General features: G+C 45.1%; 1 protein-coding gene across 1 annotated transcript in view; it reads left to right on the forward strand.

Annotated features, from left to right (window-relative positions):
* Nucleotides 1-17,007, forward strand: part of LOC124146679 (leucine-rich repeat-containing protein 9-like) — a 46,992-nt gene that overhangs the window by 15,856 nt on the left and 14,129 nt on the right. Inside the window, exons 11-22 of the mRNA XM_046517090.2 lie at nt 333-464; nt 949-1,134; nt 8,234-8,357; nt 9,485-9,611; nt 10,001-10,061; nt 10,554-10,624; nt 10,766-10,881; nt 12,272-12,423; nt 12,989-13,175; nt 13,802-13,858; nt 15,097-15,228; nt 16,269-16,646. Coding sequence (XP_046373046.2) covers nt 333-464; nt 949-1,134; nt 8,234-8,357; nt 9,485-9,611; nt 10,001-10,061; nt 10,554-10,624; nt 10,766-10,881; nt 12,272-12,423; nt 12,989-13,175; nt 13,802-13,858; nt 15,097-15,228; nt 16,269-16,646 — 1,723 coding nt within the window. The remainder of the gene's footprint in view (nt 1-332; nt 465-948; nt 1,135-8,233; nt 8,358-9,484; nt 9,612-10,000; nt 10,062-10,553; nt 10,625-10,765; nt 10,882-12,271; nt 12,424-12,988; nt 13,176-13,801; nt 13,859-15,096; nt 15,229-16,268; nt 16,647-17,007) is intronic.

A 17,007-nucleotide genomic window follows, 5' to 3' on the forward strand; every position in this document is an offset into this window, starting at 1 on the left:
GCCTGGCAGAAAGTATTTAGATATAGTATAAATCGATCTGATCGTGCATGCACTGAAGTTGGCTGAAGCTTTGTCTTAAATCAAACATAAATTCAAAGGAATGTGTGCATAGTCAGAAAGAATTGCGAACATTAGCAACTTGTACTTGTGTAATCATGGAATTTTATTACTATTGTTATTAAACAATATATCACATGACTAACCACGGGTCTGGGTAGTCCTGTAGATACCTGGGTCCTACTCAGTACCCACCCACCCTGAGTACCCGAGATAACTGTCCCAACCCTAACCTATTTACATTGTCTTGCTAAGCTTGTGATTAATGTGTTTAGGATTGAGGGTTACTGTGAAGAGGCTGAAAGTCGTCTTCATCGGATGTCAGATACATTGATCAGCAGGTTCATGATAGAACTGGAGACAGGGGGAAATGTCCGCTTTGAAGAGGGGTCGTCAGCTGACATCTGGTAAGTCTATTTCATAATGTCAACACACAGGAGTATTGTCACTCGGATATAATAAACAAGGCCCATAGGCAAGAATAATATATAAAACCTACAATCACAAATCATTGTAAGCCTACAAGGATGACATCAGCTGGAGAGAGTGTTGAACCTATCTGTAGCACCCGCTGTTCACGCAGGGCAAGGTCGCTACTGTTAGTTCTTGAACTAGACTTATGAATGGTTCAAACAATAATCTGTCATATATTCTATGTTAAATAAAGGTCACAAAAGAGTTGAAACAAGGTCTTTCTTATGCATTTGCTGTTAATTTATGATATATTTGAACTTGTGGGTTCTCAGAGTGAATAACATACAACTTATGATTATGAACATCTTAATATATTCTTCTGGAGCTGAACAAACCTCTCATGAATTCAGTTTCAGTAAATGTTTGTGTACTTTAAGTTGTATAATTGTGAATTTAGTTGTACAAATTGTATTACAGGTTTAGTTCCTGTCATGATCTGGTGCTGTCGAGGTTTTGTGCAGCCGACTACAGAGAACAGGGCATTATGGGTATCAAGCTGCATCGCATCATTCGCGTCCGCAATCGGATACTAAGAGCAAGATTCGATGAAAAACTGGCCAACATTACTGATGAGAAGGATAATGAATTCTACCCTCTCAGCAAGTAAGTTCAACCTTGTCTGCACTTTTATAAGCATAACATGGATTTTCTTTATAATATTAGAATTTCAAATTAGATTGATTTGTCTGTCCATGTGGGACCTTGTGGTTTTTCAGGCTTTCCTCCCACAATCAACACATCAATGATAGAAATGTTGTGTCAGCATGTTAAGCTTCATGGGCTCTCTGTAGGCATGTGGTAGGGATTTATCTAACAGCCCTAAAGGCCGATTTTCAGCCCCATGTCAACAGCAAATGTCAGTTGACATTTACAAATTGAAATGAAAATTTCCTAATTCATGCTAGTCATAACTAAAGATATGTTTTTGTAGCCGTGAGTTGTGTTTCACTTGTAACCATGGTTACAGGACCAATATAGTCTTTAATGCTCATTCTCTTTCAGATTAAATCCTCCTTGGGGCACTTATTGCATTTTCCTGGCTCAAGAAAATCTACATGACATAGTTGTAACCATTTTCCTTAATAAAAATTGTTACCACACAAAAAACTTTGTTTTTGTATGATATACGTCCACCCTTATGGTGCCTCACCCTCCACGGCGCGTCACGCCAAGGGAAGCAACTCTCACCCAAATCACTTTCCTTATGTCATCTGACAAAGACAGACGTGCTGTTTTTTTCAAGACAATATAAAGACAAGATTATCGTTTGTACAAGAACCATGGCAGACCAAACTGTATGTATGGTACATTTCTTTCATGCAAAGGCGTAATACCTCGCATTGTAAAGTTATAAAGTTGTAATTATGTGACACGTGTACGATACCTTTGAAATAAGGCCGTCGTAGCGTCCATTTTGTAGTGCCACGTATGATATATGTAACACCAGGGCCATCAAAAACGGCTTCGGTTTTTTAATCTATATCATCGGGCTTTAGCCTACAATCTTTTCCTTTAAATAAACCCAAGGTGGTGTGTTAATTATTTTAAATTACACTTACCTTTTTTACGGGTTTTCTACACCTTCGCGCGTAACACGCCCACTTTGGTGTTATAATTATACTACGACATTGGCTATTAGTATCGCGTTACCAATCGCATTCTAAATTACGCCTTTGCTTCTAGTTACACAATTTATGCACGTATCTTTCCGATCTTTCAATCGCACTGATACACTTTATTACCCTTCCCGCCAAACTCAAAAATTACGGTCTTTTTTACAGACCTTCAAACTGTGTACGGGGTGCTCGGCTTCGATTCCCCCCCAAGACAGGCATGATACCTGCATAAAGTGTTTGGCCGAAGACGGGCATGACGATGGGTCATGCCCGATCTGTGTTGCATTTACACCACGGGCGCAAAAAAAGAGAAATGTGGACCTCTTACACTTTAAGGGTCTATTGAAGGCGGGGGTGGACATTAGGTCGGCAAAGACCGCCCCGCCCCCCTCAAAAAAAGTAAGAAAGGGTAAAAAGGCAGCTGAGACTGTCTCCTCCGCTCCCTCCCCGGGGGCCGGGGGAGAAGGCTCTAGGGTCCCCGTCACAATCACTGCACCCTCTCCTGCACCGTCTTTGGCAGACATCTCTGCCTTGTTGAGGTCGCAGATGGCGTCGATGATGGAGGAGGTAAAGTCTCAGCTCCGAGAGGAGTTGCGGACCGAGCCTTCCCCGTTGTCGGCGCCGGACGCGGCTTCGAGACCTTGTGATATGCCCGGCGTCGGCCGAGGCAGGCCACTTGGTCTCGGGGACGAACTCAGACCGGGCTTCGGCGCCGGCTCGAGGTCGCTCCCCAGCGGAGGGGTGGCGGGCACTGGCCCGTTCACTACCGACGCACAGTTCTCCCTAGCGGAGCCAGACGCCTCTTCCGAGGCCGAGGCTTCCTCTAGCGGATTTCTAGCCCAGAGCCAGGTGGGTTCCCTTGAACCCCCGGCACCTCGGGACCGGGACTCGGCTTCGGGCCGGGTGCAGCCCGGGGATGCGAAGGCCCAGGCCTTCGGGCGTCCCCTTCCGACTTCGTCTGCCTCTTCTCTCGGGGAAGAGTCGATTAATTTCGGCTCGGAATCGAGAGAGGAGGAGTGGATGGAGGAGGGGGGAGACGACTCGGAGACCTCGGGAATATTTTCCTTCGTTTCCTCGTTGAGGCATGTACGGGACAAAATTGTCCAGGTACTGCCTCAGGTGGCTGCGCCCATGCCCCAGTCGGATCCGACTGAGTTCCGCCTTCCGGGGGACGCTTTTGCTCCGAGCAAGGCGCCCCAGGTGCGGCTCCGTATTCTGTCTTCATTGGTGCATGAAGTCATCAACCCTCTGTTGTCGGGTGCCCGCAGGAAGTTCGACCTGCCCGAACTTATTAAGCGGTACCCGTTAGCAGAGGATGGTGATTTTGAGGTACCGGTGGTGGACGAATGCGTCTGGACCTCCGTTACCCTGGGGGGGTCTTCGACCCCCAACTTGGCTAAGGTCAAGCAGGGCCGGCGGTTGCCACCCTTTCCCGCGTGCGGTACGGAGCTGAAGGCTGCTTACGTTTGCTTCGAGGAGCAATATCGTAACGCATGTCAGCAGCTCCGGGTGTCCGTACACTCCGCTTATCTGTCGGCCGTACAGAGGGAGTTAGCGGGAGAGGGGCCGGCCGACTCTTCGGAGTTGGCCGCGCAACTGACGGAGGTACATAGTCATCTTGCGAGGGACGCTATTCGTAGCTGTGCCTCGCAGATGATGTGCGCAGTCATGGGCATGCGCAGGCTGTGGATGTCGGTATCCAAATACTCGGCTTCCACACGCCAGGATCTACTTGCTTTGCCTTATAAGATGGGTGCCACCCTCTTCCCTGGGGCTCAGCAGGTGGTCCGAGAGGCCGCACAGTTGTATGCCTCCATCAAGGATTCTAAGGCCTTGTTGGAGGTACCATGCGTTAAACCGCGTAAGCGGACCTCTCCACTTGCTTCCTCCTACGCTGACGCGCCGGGTCAGAAGTCTGCACCTGCTTGGAAGCAGCCGCTTCCTTCAGGTAAGGGCGCCGGGAGGAGCAAGAGAGGCAGGGGCCGGGGCAGGGCAGCTGGTCGAGGCCAGCAGCCTTTTCGCGGGGCCGGGAACCCATCGGGTTCCCATTAGCGCCCGAAGCGCCCCGGGCGGACCCACGGTCGCATGTTTTCGAACTGCCGACAGCCGGGGTCTGCTGCCTCAAGCCGGATGTCCCCGTAGGCGGCCGACTGGCTCTATTCCTGCAGGAATGGGAGACAGTCACATCCAATCCCTGGACCCTGTCCACTCTAAGGGATGGCCATTTGCCTCGGTGGAAACATCATCCGCCCCCCTTCTCCGGGATAAAGCACACTCCGGTGCCTGCTACCCTGGAGAGGGCGGAATTCCTCCGTGCCGAGGTCGACGCACTTCTTATGAAGGCTGCGATCGAACCGGTTCCCGTGGGACAGGAAAGCGAGGGCTTCTACTCGACATATTTCCTAGTCACCAAAAAAGACGGAGGGTTCAGGCCTATTCTCAATCTGAGAAGGCTGAACAAACTTATAGAGGTACCGTCCTTCAGGATGGAGACACTGCGCTCGGTGATCTCAGCTGTCGAGACCGGAGAATGGCTAACGTCAATAGACCTAAAAGACGCCTATCTCCACGTACCCATACACCCCGAGTTCAAGAAATACCTCAGGTTTTCTTTCGACGGGAGGTGTTATCAGTTCAGGGTTCTACCATTCGGGATCGCTACGGCCCCGAGGGTGTTCACCAAGCTGATGTTGATTCCCGCCCAAGTGGCCAGGTCAAAAGGTCGGTTCTGCCATCCGTACCTCGACGACTGGTTACTAAGAGCTCTATCGCAATCCCTGAGTCAGATAGCTACACAACAAGTGATAGATATTCTGATCACTCTAGGGTGGATAGTCAATCTCAAGAAGTCAGATCTGAGCCCTACTCAGAATCTAGTCTTCCTAGGGGCGAATTTCAACACGGTGAGCGGACTTGTATCTCTGTCACAAGATCGCATTACCAAGGTCAGAAGTGTTACTTCCCAGTTCCTTCTGTCCGCCAGTCACACTGCTCGTACATGGCTCCAGTTACTGGGCAACATGGCGGCGACAGTGGATGTGGTTTGGCGGGCGCGCTTGAGAATGAGACCCATTCAACAAGCGCTCCGTCGACTTTGGGTGAACTCGGAAGATCTCGAGACTGTTCTCGAGACTCCGCAGTGGCTCAATGCACACCTTCAGTGGTGGACCGAGGTCGGGAATCTGTCCCGGGGGCTCCCCCTCGACACTCCCGTGCCGTCTCTCACAGTTCAAACAGACGCGTCACTCTCCGGCTGGGGAGGCGTTCTGAACGATCACACTGCCTCGGGACTATGGTCCCAGCAGGAGATCAAACTGCATATCAATGTGCTAGAACTGAGAGCGGTCAGGTTGGTGTTCCAACGCTTCCTGGATCTGCTTCGTGGCCAAGTGGTGCGTCTAGAGATGGACAACCAAACGGCGATGACTTACATCCGGAAGCAGGGGGGAACGGTGTCTCCGTCGCTTCTCCAAGAGACGTGGCAGTTCCTCCTATGGTGCGACTCACACGTTATCAGGGTGCTACCTGTTTATCTCCCGGGGGTAGACAACGTCCGTGCGGACGCTCTGTCTCGCCGGATCCTCGCTCCTCACGAGTGGAGGCTCGACCCGGGGATATTCGGGATTATCTCCCAGTTATACGGGTCGTTCCAGGTGGATCTGTTTGCGTCTGGGGTGAATCACCAGACACCAACGTTCTGCTCCCGAGTCCCCGACCCGAGGTCGGTGGCACCGGACGCCTTCCAGCTAGATTGGACGGACAGAATACTGTGGGCATTCCCCCCAGTACCTCTGATTTCCAAGGTCCTGTCTCAGCTAGCCACTCAGCCTGCGCGACTACTTGTGCTCCTGGCACCCCTTTGGTCGGCGCAGAGTTGGTTTCCAGTCATACTCAGGTTTCTGGCTCAGCCTCCTGTTCTATTACCTTTACGACCGGACCTCCTATCCCAGAACGAGGCCCTCCACCCGAATCCCAGGATTCAGTGGGTGGCTTGGCCACTGTCCGGAATCGCCTCCAGGAGAGCGGTATTCCTGCACGAGTTGCAGACACAATACTGGCTTCGCGGAGGGATTCGACAAACGTTCAGTACGAGGATAGATGGGCCTGCTATGCGCGCTGGTGTGTCGATAGAAGGATTGCAGATCCCTTTTCTGCAGATCTCGTAGCCGTACTTGAGTTCCTCCAGTCGCGACTAGATGTCGGCCTGGCCGCATCGACAGTCCGGGGGTACTCTACAGCTATCGCTGCCTTTCACGTCCCCGTCGACGGGGCACTTTTGGGTGCGCACCCATTAGTGCAGCGTTTTTTAGCAGGTGTGGACAGGATCCGACCGCCTGTCCGGCGGATCAGTCCCCCTTGGGAATTGTCAATCGTTCTTGATTGGCTGTCCGGTCCTTCCTTTCGGGATCTGTCGTCTCTCTCTCTTCAGCTGTTGAGCTGGAAGACGGCGTTCCTTGTGGCGGTAACGTCCGGCAGACGGGTAGGCGACATTCACGCAATGTCAGCCGATCCCGAACTAACTGTCTTTCACCGGGACAGGGTCAGTATTCGCCTGCCGGACTCTTACCGTCCTAAGGTCGCACACGCCTTCCACGTGACGGCTCCTATTGAGCTACCTGCTCTTTCACAGCCTTCCTCGTCGGGGACCACTACAAGACATGCTCATGTATTGGATGTCCGCAGGACCCTTAAGTCCTATATCAGCAGAACTAAGGGTATCCGTAAGGATAATCAACTATTTTGCTGTTATGGCGGTAGGAAGGCTGGCTCACCTGCGAGCAAACAAACTATCTCGCGGTGGATAGTCTCTACTATATGTACGGCGTACACGCTTCAAGGCAGGGACCCCCCTACCAAGTTGAAGGCTCATTCGGTTAGAGCAGTGGCTACGACACAAGCGTATGCTGCGGCTCTGCCCATTGAGGAGATCTGCTCCGCGGCTATTTGGAGCCAGCCGAGCACGTTCATCAAACATTACCAACTCGACAAACACTCAAGCGAGCGTGCTCGGTTTGGTCAGTCAGTTCTCCGAACTGGGCAAAGTACTACATCTCTAGCCGATTGAGCCTTCGAGATTTTAGACCGCCCGGACCGGTTATAACACTGCTCAGTAACGGTCCGGATTTTATCTTCTACGGTCGATACAATACCAGCCATTACTAGTCGATAATCATCGTAATTGCACATGCACTCCTTCGATTACGGGGACCCTCTGGCCTAGCTCTGTGCGGGTTTATAGTCTCTCGTGATCTGTGCCCCCAATATCACTTGTTCAAAAAAGTGGGTGGGGTGGGGGGTGTGTGTGTCTCGAGTTCTCGATATGATGAGCCACAAAGAATGGCTCTTTTCATTGTGTATGGTCGATAACGCCCTGTCTCCAGCCCCCGCCTTTCGACGGTGGTGCCTCACGATAAGGTTGGTTCCATTTATTGAACTCTTGTTTATTCATTGAAATAATCAAAATACGATGTATTTTATGCACGCTTGTTGCTGACGGATGCCACTTCCTAGATTATCTTTAGGAGTCTATCTTGATGCAATAAGTGCCCCAAGGAGGATTTAATCTGAAAGAGAATTTTACAAACCTGTAGAGGTTATGAATTCTCTGATGAAATCCTCCTTGGGGCACGGCCACCCGCCTCCCCACATTCCGTCAGCATTAGACATATGGAAAGTGATTTGGGTGAGAGTTGCTTCCCTTGGCGTGACGCGCCGTGGAGGGTGAGGCACCATAAGGGTGGACGTATATCATACAAAAACAAAGTTTTTTGTGTGGTAACAATTTTTATTAAGGAAAATGGTTACAACTATGTCATGTAGATTTTCTTGAGCCAGGAAAATGCAATAAGTGCCCCAAGGAGGATTTCATCAGAGAATTCATAACCTCTACAGGTTTGTAAAAGTTTTACATTTATACATTGAATGCAGTGTTAAAATACACTGTTGAAATATCTCTGCATTTAGGAATTCTATGACTCCCTAAATTCTTATTTTAAATAATATAATGATTTTTTGCCCCCAATTTCCAGGCCATGGGTGTTTAGTCTGGAATCCTAGATATTACCATAGTCTGTGCACTGTTGCAGGAACCCCACACACAAGAAGCTGCTGGAGTACTTGTTCTGGATGTGGGACCCTGATATAGCTGGAGGAGCTACAGAGATGGCTCGGGTCCTAGAGGAGGGATTCCCTGATGCAGACATGTACCAGGTTAGCTTCCTTCATTTTATTTTTATGAGGTCCATGGATTTATGATAGGGATGAAGATAAGACAAACCCTCCATAACATCAGCCAATCAGTGTCAAGGCTTCTAAATTCTCGGGTACGAGTAAGTGAAGCGTTAACAGCAGCATATCTGATGTCTGTATTACGAAAATGAACTTAAATGCTCAGCTCTCAATGTAAATAATATAGACCATGTCATGTAGTTGTTGTGGATATTTTATACACCCTATCCTGTTTTTAAAGTTATAGCAACTGCACCCAGAAGGGAGTACCATGAAAGAATATTTGTGTACTGTGTGGGACCGTTGTTTTAAATCAAATTTTCCAAATCAAGATGGTACAAAAATGCAGCCACATAATTTTGGAAAGATGATTAGCCCAAGAACCCACTGATCCTTTATTGAGATTGGGCAGTCAAAGTTAGTCAACTGATATAACTTCCTATGGAGTGGTTGTCAGATCTTCTTGCAGAGAGGTGTTAGAGTAACAATCTGATATGAAATGTTCATGACTGTCTCATGTGAGTCTTAGATGCAGACATGAACAAGGTGAAGTGGGCCAGACTTTCTCAAGTGAAACTAAGGGAAAGTGGGCCAGACTTTCTCAAGTGAAACTAAGGGAAAGTGGGCCAGACTTTCTCAAGTGAAACTAAGGGAAAGTGGGCCAGACTTTCTCAAGTGAAACTAAGGGAATGTTGATACTTCATTGTATTATATTGTGTCATCATAGTTTTGTGTGTACAAGTAAACTTTCATTAGAGACAGGAACTTATCAGAATATAATATATGTAAGTGAGTGAGTGAGTTAGGTTTAATGCTACTTTGAAAGTATTCCAGTTATATCCTTGTCAGCTTGGTGTGGGCGGAAAGCCCAAAGTGATGCAGGTCTCAGATGTTTACCACTTTGGTGAAACCCACGAGCATGGGTATGGACCTGACAAACTTTGAAACATGATCAGGGCAAACTGGGATTTGAACACAGATCATAGGTATCTCATGCCCTAGGGATGCAACGCTGCACAGCGAATTGTGGCACGTTAGACAACCGAATGTATGAACAAAGTTGAACATAAAATTTTAGTTAAAATGTCACTGTATTTTTTGTGTTTCAGAAACTTGGTCGAGATGGTGCTGTCCCCTTAAGTAACAGTTTAAGCCTGGCTGACCGCCGCCGCATCAACTGTCTGATGAGACAGTCTAAAGACAAGGAAGCTGCTGACTCCTGCCCTTATAGATATGGTAAGACAGGACACAGGTACAAACACTGTGGGAACCCGGGTTTTGCCTCCAGCTCTCTATTGCTTGTCATGAGAATGGACTATATTAGATCAGGGAGTCAGACTCTGTGACTTAGGGGGCGGTCTGGTAGCCTAGTGGTTAAAGCGTTCGCTCGTCACGCCGAAGACCCGGTTCGATTCCCGACATGGGTACAATGTGTGAAGCCAATTTCTGGTGTCCCCTGCCGTAATATTGCTGGAATATTGCTAAAAGCGGCGTAAAACCATACTCACTCACTCACTCACTCACTCACTCTGTGACTTAGCTGATTCTGTGTCATTTGGACGTTGCTATGTTTTTCAGTTACTGGTTTTCTGGTCTAGATTAAATTTCATACTTATGTTTTTCAGGTCAGCTGGTGGTAGCCAAAGTGTACCTGGGGAAAAGTATGTCAGCCATGGATGACAGATCGTAAGTACAAGTATGAGTAATTAGATGTCTATTCTTCTAGAAAACATTCATTTATCTCCAGTTGTCTGAGTATTGGAATTGAAAGTTTCCAATTGTCTTTATACCACAGAGTATTGTGTTGCAGTATTGTGTGAATAGTCTTGCCTTTTTTCCATTAAAAGACAAAAAGAAATAATAGTCTTGGTTCTCAGGCACCGCAAGCATCATCATAAAGTCTGCCGCACGTTTCCCTTTACATGCGCAATGTTTCACTGCGCATCTCGAGTTATGGTCATGGCGGCAATAGGAGTTTGTATGATTGTTTATGTAGTGAGTCCCTTTCCCAGGTTGATGGTTCACAACTGTTTATTTGGTTACATACTAGTTTGAACAAGCTAAAAAAATAAAAATAAAAAATCTTTTGAAAGTCATTGCCTGAGAACCAATTCTTTCATTTTTTAAGCCTAATAGAAAATACAGTGTATTTATATACATTTTTTTGTTCTTTTGCAGTATATCAAAATCTGCATATCACAAGATAGATGCAATATTCAAACCAAGAAGGAAAGTTATTCCAAATGAAAGTGAGTACATTATGATGACATAATACATCAAAGGTTGGATATTTTATTTCTGTTGTTTTCTCATTGTTACAAATGACATAGAAATGCTTGCAACCATTTTGTGTTTGTTCTTGTGGTTTTAATTTGACAATGATATTTCAGAGAAAGATGGTGAGAACAGTTCATGTGAGTGCAGCGCCCGGCAGTGTGAGTGGTACATCTTCGATCATGAACTGGTACTTCCTGAGTACATCATAGAGTTTGAGTACATCACACGGGTGAGAAAAAATGTGTTTAACCCACCTGAGCTTATGTTGTCCCAAGTCAGCCATTGTCATAACATTTTACATTGTTTACTTCTCTGAAATAGCTTGATGGATCCTGTGGAAATTCATGTTTGTTACTATCAGGGAGTTCAAGTTCAAGAAATTCAAAATTCTTCTTCCCATAAACTTAAAAGGCCATGGTCCGATGAAGCTGAAACTTCACATTCTTGTTCCTACCAGTGATTACACCTGAATTTGTGCAAAAGGTTCAAATCTGAATTCAGGTCTGTGGCAGCCATTTTGAAAATGCTATTTATTCTCAGTCATTTTTGTTTAAATTGTTATGCAATATGGTACATGTGTAGTTTTGGGGGTCTCAACACATATGAAAAGAACCACAATGACGGTTGTCACTGCTTGCTTCCTACAACACAACTACTGTTGTCTCAGCATCACATTGTTGTAACCAGTTAGGAACCTCATAAAAATCGCATAGGAACTTTCATCTAAAAGTAATATTGGCTATGTATCGGATTCCAGTATATACATGGTTCAAGATGTTGACTTCCACTGTGGACGAATATGTCTTCCTCATTATAGTCATCGTACCTCTTTGTAGTCATCAATTTCTCATTGTATCCAAGTTGCTGCAATGTGTGACCTGTTTGATTGTGTGTCCTGTCTGATTGTGTGTCATTGTACCCTGATGGCTTGGATCATTGTTTACACTATCAGTCACTGATTTGTCTGCCCAAATTGCTTACATACAATTTATATTTGTACTTGTGCTGACAGCATCTTCCCGAGTCACTAGCGTCCACTAGACTTTTTATCAAAGTCTTGTTTCCTGCCTTGCCACATCAAGCCGACTTTCCTGTGTTAAATATGATTGGACTATCACACATATAGATAGTCCAATCAGAGAACGTTTCACAAAATCAACTTCCACAACTTGTACACCTTTGTATGAAAGTGATTTTCCGATGCCTGTCTTTGTTAACATGAATATGTCTTTTTCATCTTTTAAACCCCACAATGATTACCTGTGTTTTTGTGTCAGGGATGAAATGGTGAATGTTTTCGTAAACTGATCGACAAAGTCGTCGCCTATGGTAATCGCCATCATTGTGAACAGCGATCTGATTGGATATCATGTTTTCATTACAAGGGGCATAACTCCTGATATGGGAGAGGTGGGGCCAGGGTCGAGCCAAGAAAAGTGGCCTTGATGTGGCAAGGGTAGAAACTAGGCTTTGATATAGGCTAGTGGACATACTTGCCTCGGGAAGTTTTCTGACTGGGCACTCAACAATATTCACTCACAATGTGAAATGCGGACTAGATAATAATCTGAAAAGATGACCTAGGAAACTAGGGACTTAATTTTTTATGTGTTTTGTAGAGCAAATGCAAATCCCCATTTTCTGGTCTGAGTGATGAGCTGCTGGAGAACAAGCCGGTGAAACTAGCAAACCTGGGGGGTGGGGAGGACGTGCACTCAGAGGAGGATGAGGAAATCTTTAACATGGAGCCCACAATCAAACAGAGACCAAGGTCATTCATTTCCTGCAGATACTATTTTGTTTAAACCTTTCTGCTAAACATATAGTTGAAATTGTTTTCAGAATGTATTGTATTTCTTCATTTATAGATGTTCCATGATTATTTAAAGAACAGGAGTTTGCTTAGTGTTAATCTGGTACTTTGGCCGCTAAACAGGTTTTGTCTCAATATGTGTATATTTTGAAATGGCTAGTTAATCATGCTTGTCATAATTATAACTAGGATGAGGATGAGGTGGACACTATGGCTGCAGAACATGGATAGAACTAGCATTTGTGACCACCTTGGAAGACCAATTCATTTCTGATTCAATGCTCTGCTTGCCTATTGTCGTATCGATGAATCTGGCATATATTCATTCACTCATACACTTTTATCAATGGGAAGTAAGTGATCTATTGCAGAACGGGATGTGGGGTAGCCTTGTGGTTAAAAAGTTCGATTCCCCATAGCATGGGTACAATGTATGAAACCCATTCTGATGTCCCCCGCTATGATATTGTTAGAATACTGCTAAAGAGGGCATAAAATCATACCCACTTCCTCCCTATTACAGGCTAGTCACACTGAATGATGAACTCTTGCTGAAAATATCCAAGTGTGATGCTCTGGCCAATATCACAGTGCTCAATCTCCATGGAAATGGGCTGACAAAACTCAAGCACCTGCAGTCTCTATCAGCACTGAGGAAACTCATTGTCCCTTTTAATGAGCTGACACGATTAGAGGACCTAGCACACATGGTAACTAACAAGGCAATGTTTTGGACAAATGGGTGTACTTACGGATTGCAGCCTCTTTATTTTTCTTTGAAGGTGCCAATACGTTTATTAAGCAAGTAACATCACATTAAAAGAATAAAGACATTCAAATCCTAAAATCAACCTTGTCATCGATGCTACAACAGCTAAATGCTAGTAGATGCTAAATGCCCACTTAAAGAAAGTGTAATGTCTCATTTTGAAGGTACCCTTGAAAACCAATCCAAGTTAAATTTCCTTCTGAGAGTTAAACCTTTGGATGTCTGCTTAGCACGTAGACCTGATATGCAACAATAAGCTCAAACCAGAGACCATATACCGGTACTGATCAGTACATGGTCTCTGCATAAAAGCACTCGACAATTTTCCCATTTCCTGTTGTATAAGACATTAATATGTTTATATCCTGCACAAACCACTTTTATGATGGGAGACAGTTGTAGAGCAGTGACAAGGTTAGCCTAAGAATGGTAATAACCACTTGTAGTTCAGTTTTAAGTTAGAAGCACTTAGCTCTGTTTCAATCCTCCTCTGGTTTGATGTTTTGCGTCTTGAGTTGGTAAAGTCATGCAAGTGCTGTTCTATCAAGGTTCTCCCTTTGTTTACAGTCACTGGAGTACTTGGATGCCAGCTTCAACAAGATCATAACACTTGAGGGGATGAAGGTGAGTAGTGACGACTCTCCAAACATCACTGAGTCACTGTTTTCATTACATCCTCCAATCATCAGTTATAGCATGACTCTATATTATTGCGGTATCGGTAAATCCCGTAATCCACACCGCCTGTCGACTGTTTACTTATGCAAATCTAAGCACGATATTTGATTGCTTGATCGAACACAGGACTCATTGTGGTATGTCATAGTTACTTGTAAGTATACTCGCTAACTTTTTATATGATAGTTTCTTGAATGATTTTGAAGTGGAATTACCCCTAACTCCATTTGAAATTGATTAGAAAAGAACCCATTTGTTTCGACGAAGAAGCCCCATGATCCAACCTAAGTTGTTTGTACACTGATTATGCATAATCCAAAACAGGACGTGATGCAAACCACATAATCCACATGTGTCACACCACAAAATAGCCGTACTGCAATAATATAGAGTTCGCTGCCCTTGAGATGCTAATGACTACTTTGTTTATCGAACTTGGTGAAGAAAATCAGCATCAATCAATCCCAATTTGTGTGTCCTAAAAGTTAAAAAAAGAACAAGAAACATTTTGCATATGACATATTTAATAGGTTAGTAAGCATGCGCCATTACGATCCATTATAAATTAACTACCACGATAATATAGTGTTCCATCCTACATCTTAGTATTCACATTGTGAAAATGTTGTATGCATAATGTCCCAATTTGTACTTACTTCTAATGACATGGGACCGCCTCCCTGGTCTAGTGGTAGAGCGTCAGCCCGGAGAGCGGAAGGTCCGGGGTTCGATCCCCAGCCGCGTCATACCAAAAGGCGTTTAAAGATGGTACTTGTGGTTAACCTGTCTGGCGCTCGGCATTAAGGGGTTAAAGCAAGGACTGGTCGGCTCGGAGTCAGTATACTGTGTCTGAGTGGTGTATCCATGTTAAGCTGCGGCATGGTATCTCAGTGGGCTAGCACTAGGGCTAGTCCGGTCTAGTACAAGCAGCCACACACATACACACACATGCATGCACGTTGCTATTTAAGTGCAATAATCTTGGACGCGACGTGCTCTGTTGAGGCTGTGAACTGAAGCAACATTGAGGTAGGTACTTATAGATGGGCGACCACTGCTGCAGCTGCAGCATGGCTGTATCAGTGGTACATCTTTGCTGGATCTCTTGCACTGACTATGACCATGTATATAATTTTTGCCTTGATAACATTTCATGGGACTGAAGTAAGATTTTGTTCTGCTAGGGTCTGTCTCGCCTGAAGCAGCTGGACATCAGCTGGAACCGACTGACCAACACGCGAGAGGAGCTGTCCATTCTGCGCAAACACATGTCGGGTCTGAAGACTCTTAACATGAGATACAACCCATGGCTTAAGGTGGGTACAGGGACATAGGACATACACTATTGAGTCAAATGACATGTATGTTTTAGAGAATATCCAACAAGCTTCATCTGTCCCGATTAAATGAATGGTATTATTCCTGAATGGTGTCAATCTATAATTATCCCCCGCCCAACAAAGTTCATACCTACGTCCGTCAGTCACGTTTTGTTTCCGGAGCATAACTCAGAAACCGTTCAATATTTTTTCATGAAACTTTGCAGGTTTGTCAGGTACATGCTGAACTGGTGCCTTTTGCTATTTAGAAATTTTAGAAATTTTTATTTTTTACGTTTCCATGGCAACAAGATGGACTTAGGTTCTGTGAGGGTAGGGTTCGTTTCCGGAGCATAACTCATAAACCATTCAATATTTTTTCATCAAACTTTGCAGGTTTGTCAGGTACATGCTGAACTGGTGCCTTTTGCTATTTAGAAATTTTAGAAATTTTTATTTTTTACGTTTCCATGGCAACAAGATGGACTTAGGTTCTGTGAGGGTAGGGTTCGTTTCCGGAGCATAACTCATAAACCATTCAATAATTTTTCATCAAACTTTGCAGGTTTGTCAGGTACATGCTGAACTGGTGCCTTTTGCTATTTAGAAATTTTAGAAATTTTTATTTTTTACATGATATTTTTTATTAGAAACAGTCATGCAATGACATACAAGGTTACATGGTATGGATTGTGCACAGTGAATTCACATGCATTATGATCAGTCAAAATGATACGAATTATGAAAAGTGAAATAAGATGCATTATATGCAAACATTATGATTTATTGGAATGATATGCATTGTAAACAATCAGATCACATGCTTTATCATGATTGTACTGTTCAATGACATGCATTGTAAATAATTAAATACTCTCATGTAATGAAAATAATTCTGTTAAAATTTATCACAAATATGTTGGAGTCCCTCCTCCCTGGAATGAGAGCAATGCGATTTAGAAGACAACGCTTTTCACACAAAACAGTAGTCAATAAGCAACACTATTATCACATTCTCCTCCTCCTGTCAATCTCAGCCTGACGGATTACGCCTGCGTGTCATTGGTCGGTTGAAGTCCCTCACCCTGCTAGATGACCAGCCTGTGACAGAGGAAGAGGCTACTGCTGCCCTGAGAGTAGCAGCAGGGTCTCGCATCTCCCAGCTCTCCCTCCTCACCCAGTCCCGCGTGGACGCCACCACACCACGCTCACTCAGCCTCAACACCACCGCACAGATCGTACTGCACATGAGCAGACAGAAGCCGGAGAAGTTCGGAGAGCATGATACGTCGTGGTATCTGAAAGTGTCCACACTCAACCTGGAGGGCCAGCACATCACGAAGCTGTCCAACCTAGACAGGCTGGAGAACTTGAAGTGGGCATCCTTCAGTAACAATGACCTGACTAAGATAGAGGTATGTTTGTTCTCAAAGCTAACCTTTGTTGTGCAGAATCAGCTTTGTTGTCTTCCAGCAAAGCAAAAATGTTTTTACACTTCTGCTTGTGGTCACCAAACAGGTAAACACCTAGGAACTATTTCTTTGTTCCAGTTTTTTAACTGAGCTGTGATTCGGTTGCAGTATGATACCATGCTCCACATCACTCACTGCACAACAATTTCAGAAGGAAAGAAAATAGGTTGTAAACTTGATCAGTAAAATTAATAGGATAGATCACTACTGACACTATATTCACCATTGTTTTGCTGTCCAAATGACCAGTTGCAGGACGTCACTATATACTGGGGCCCTGTCCCACAAAGCAATCTTAGCATTA

This window comes from Haliotis rufescens, unplaced genomic scaffold (genome assembly GCF_023055435.1).
Source record: "Haliotis rufescens isolate VD_foot unplaced genomic scaffold, xgHalRufe1.0.p SCAF_3, whole genome shotgun sequence".
In the NCBI taxonomy this organism is placed as follows: domain Eukaryota; kingdom Metazoa; phylum Mollusca; class Gastropoda; order Lepetellida; family Haliotidae; genus Haliotis; species Haliotis rufescens.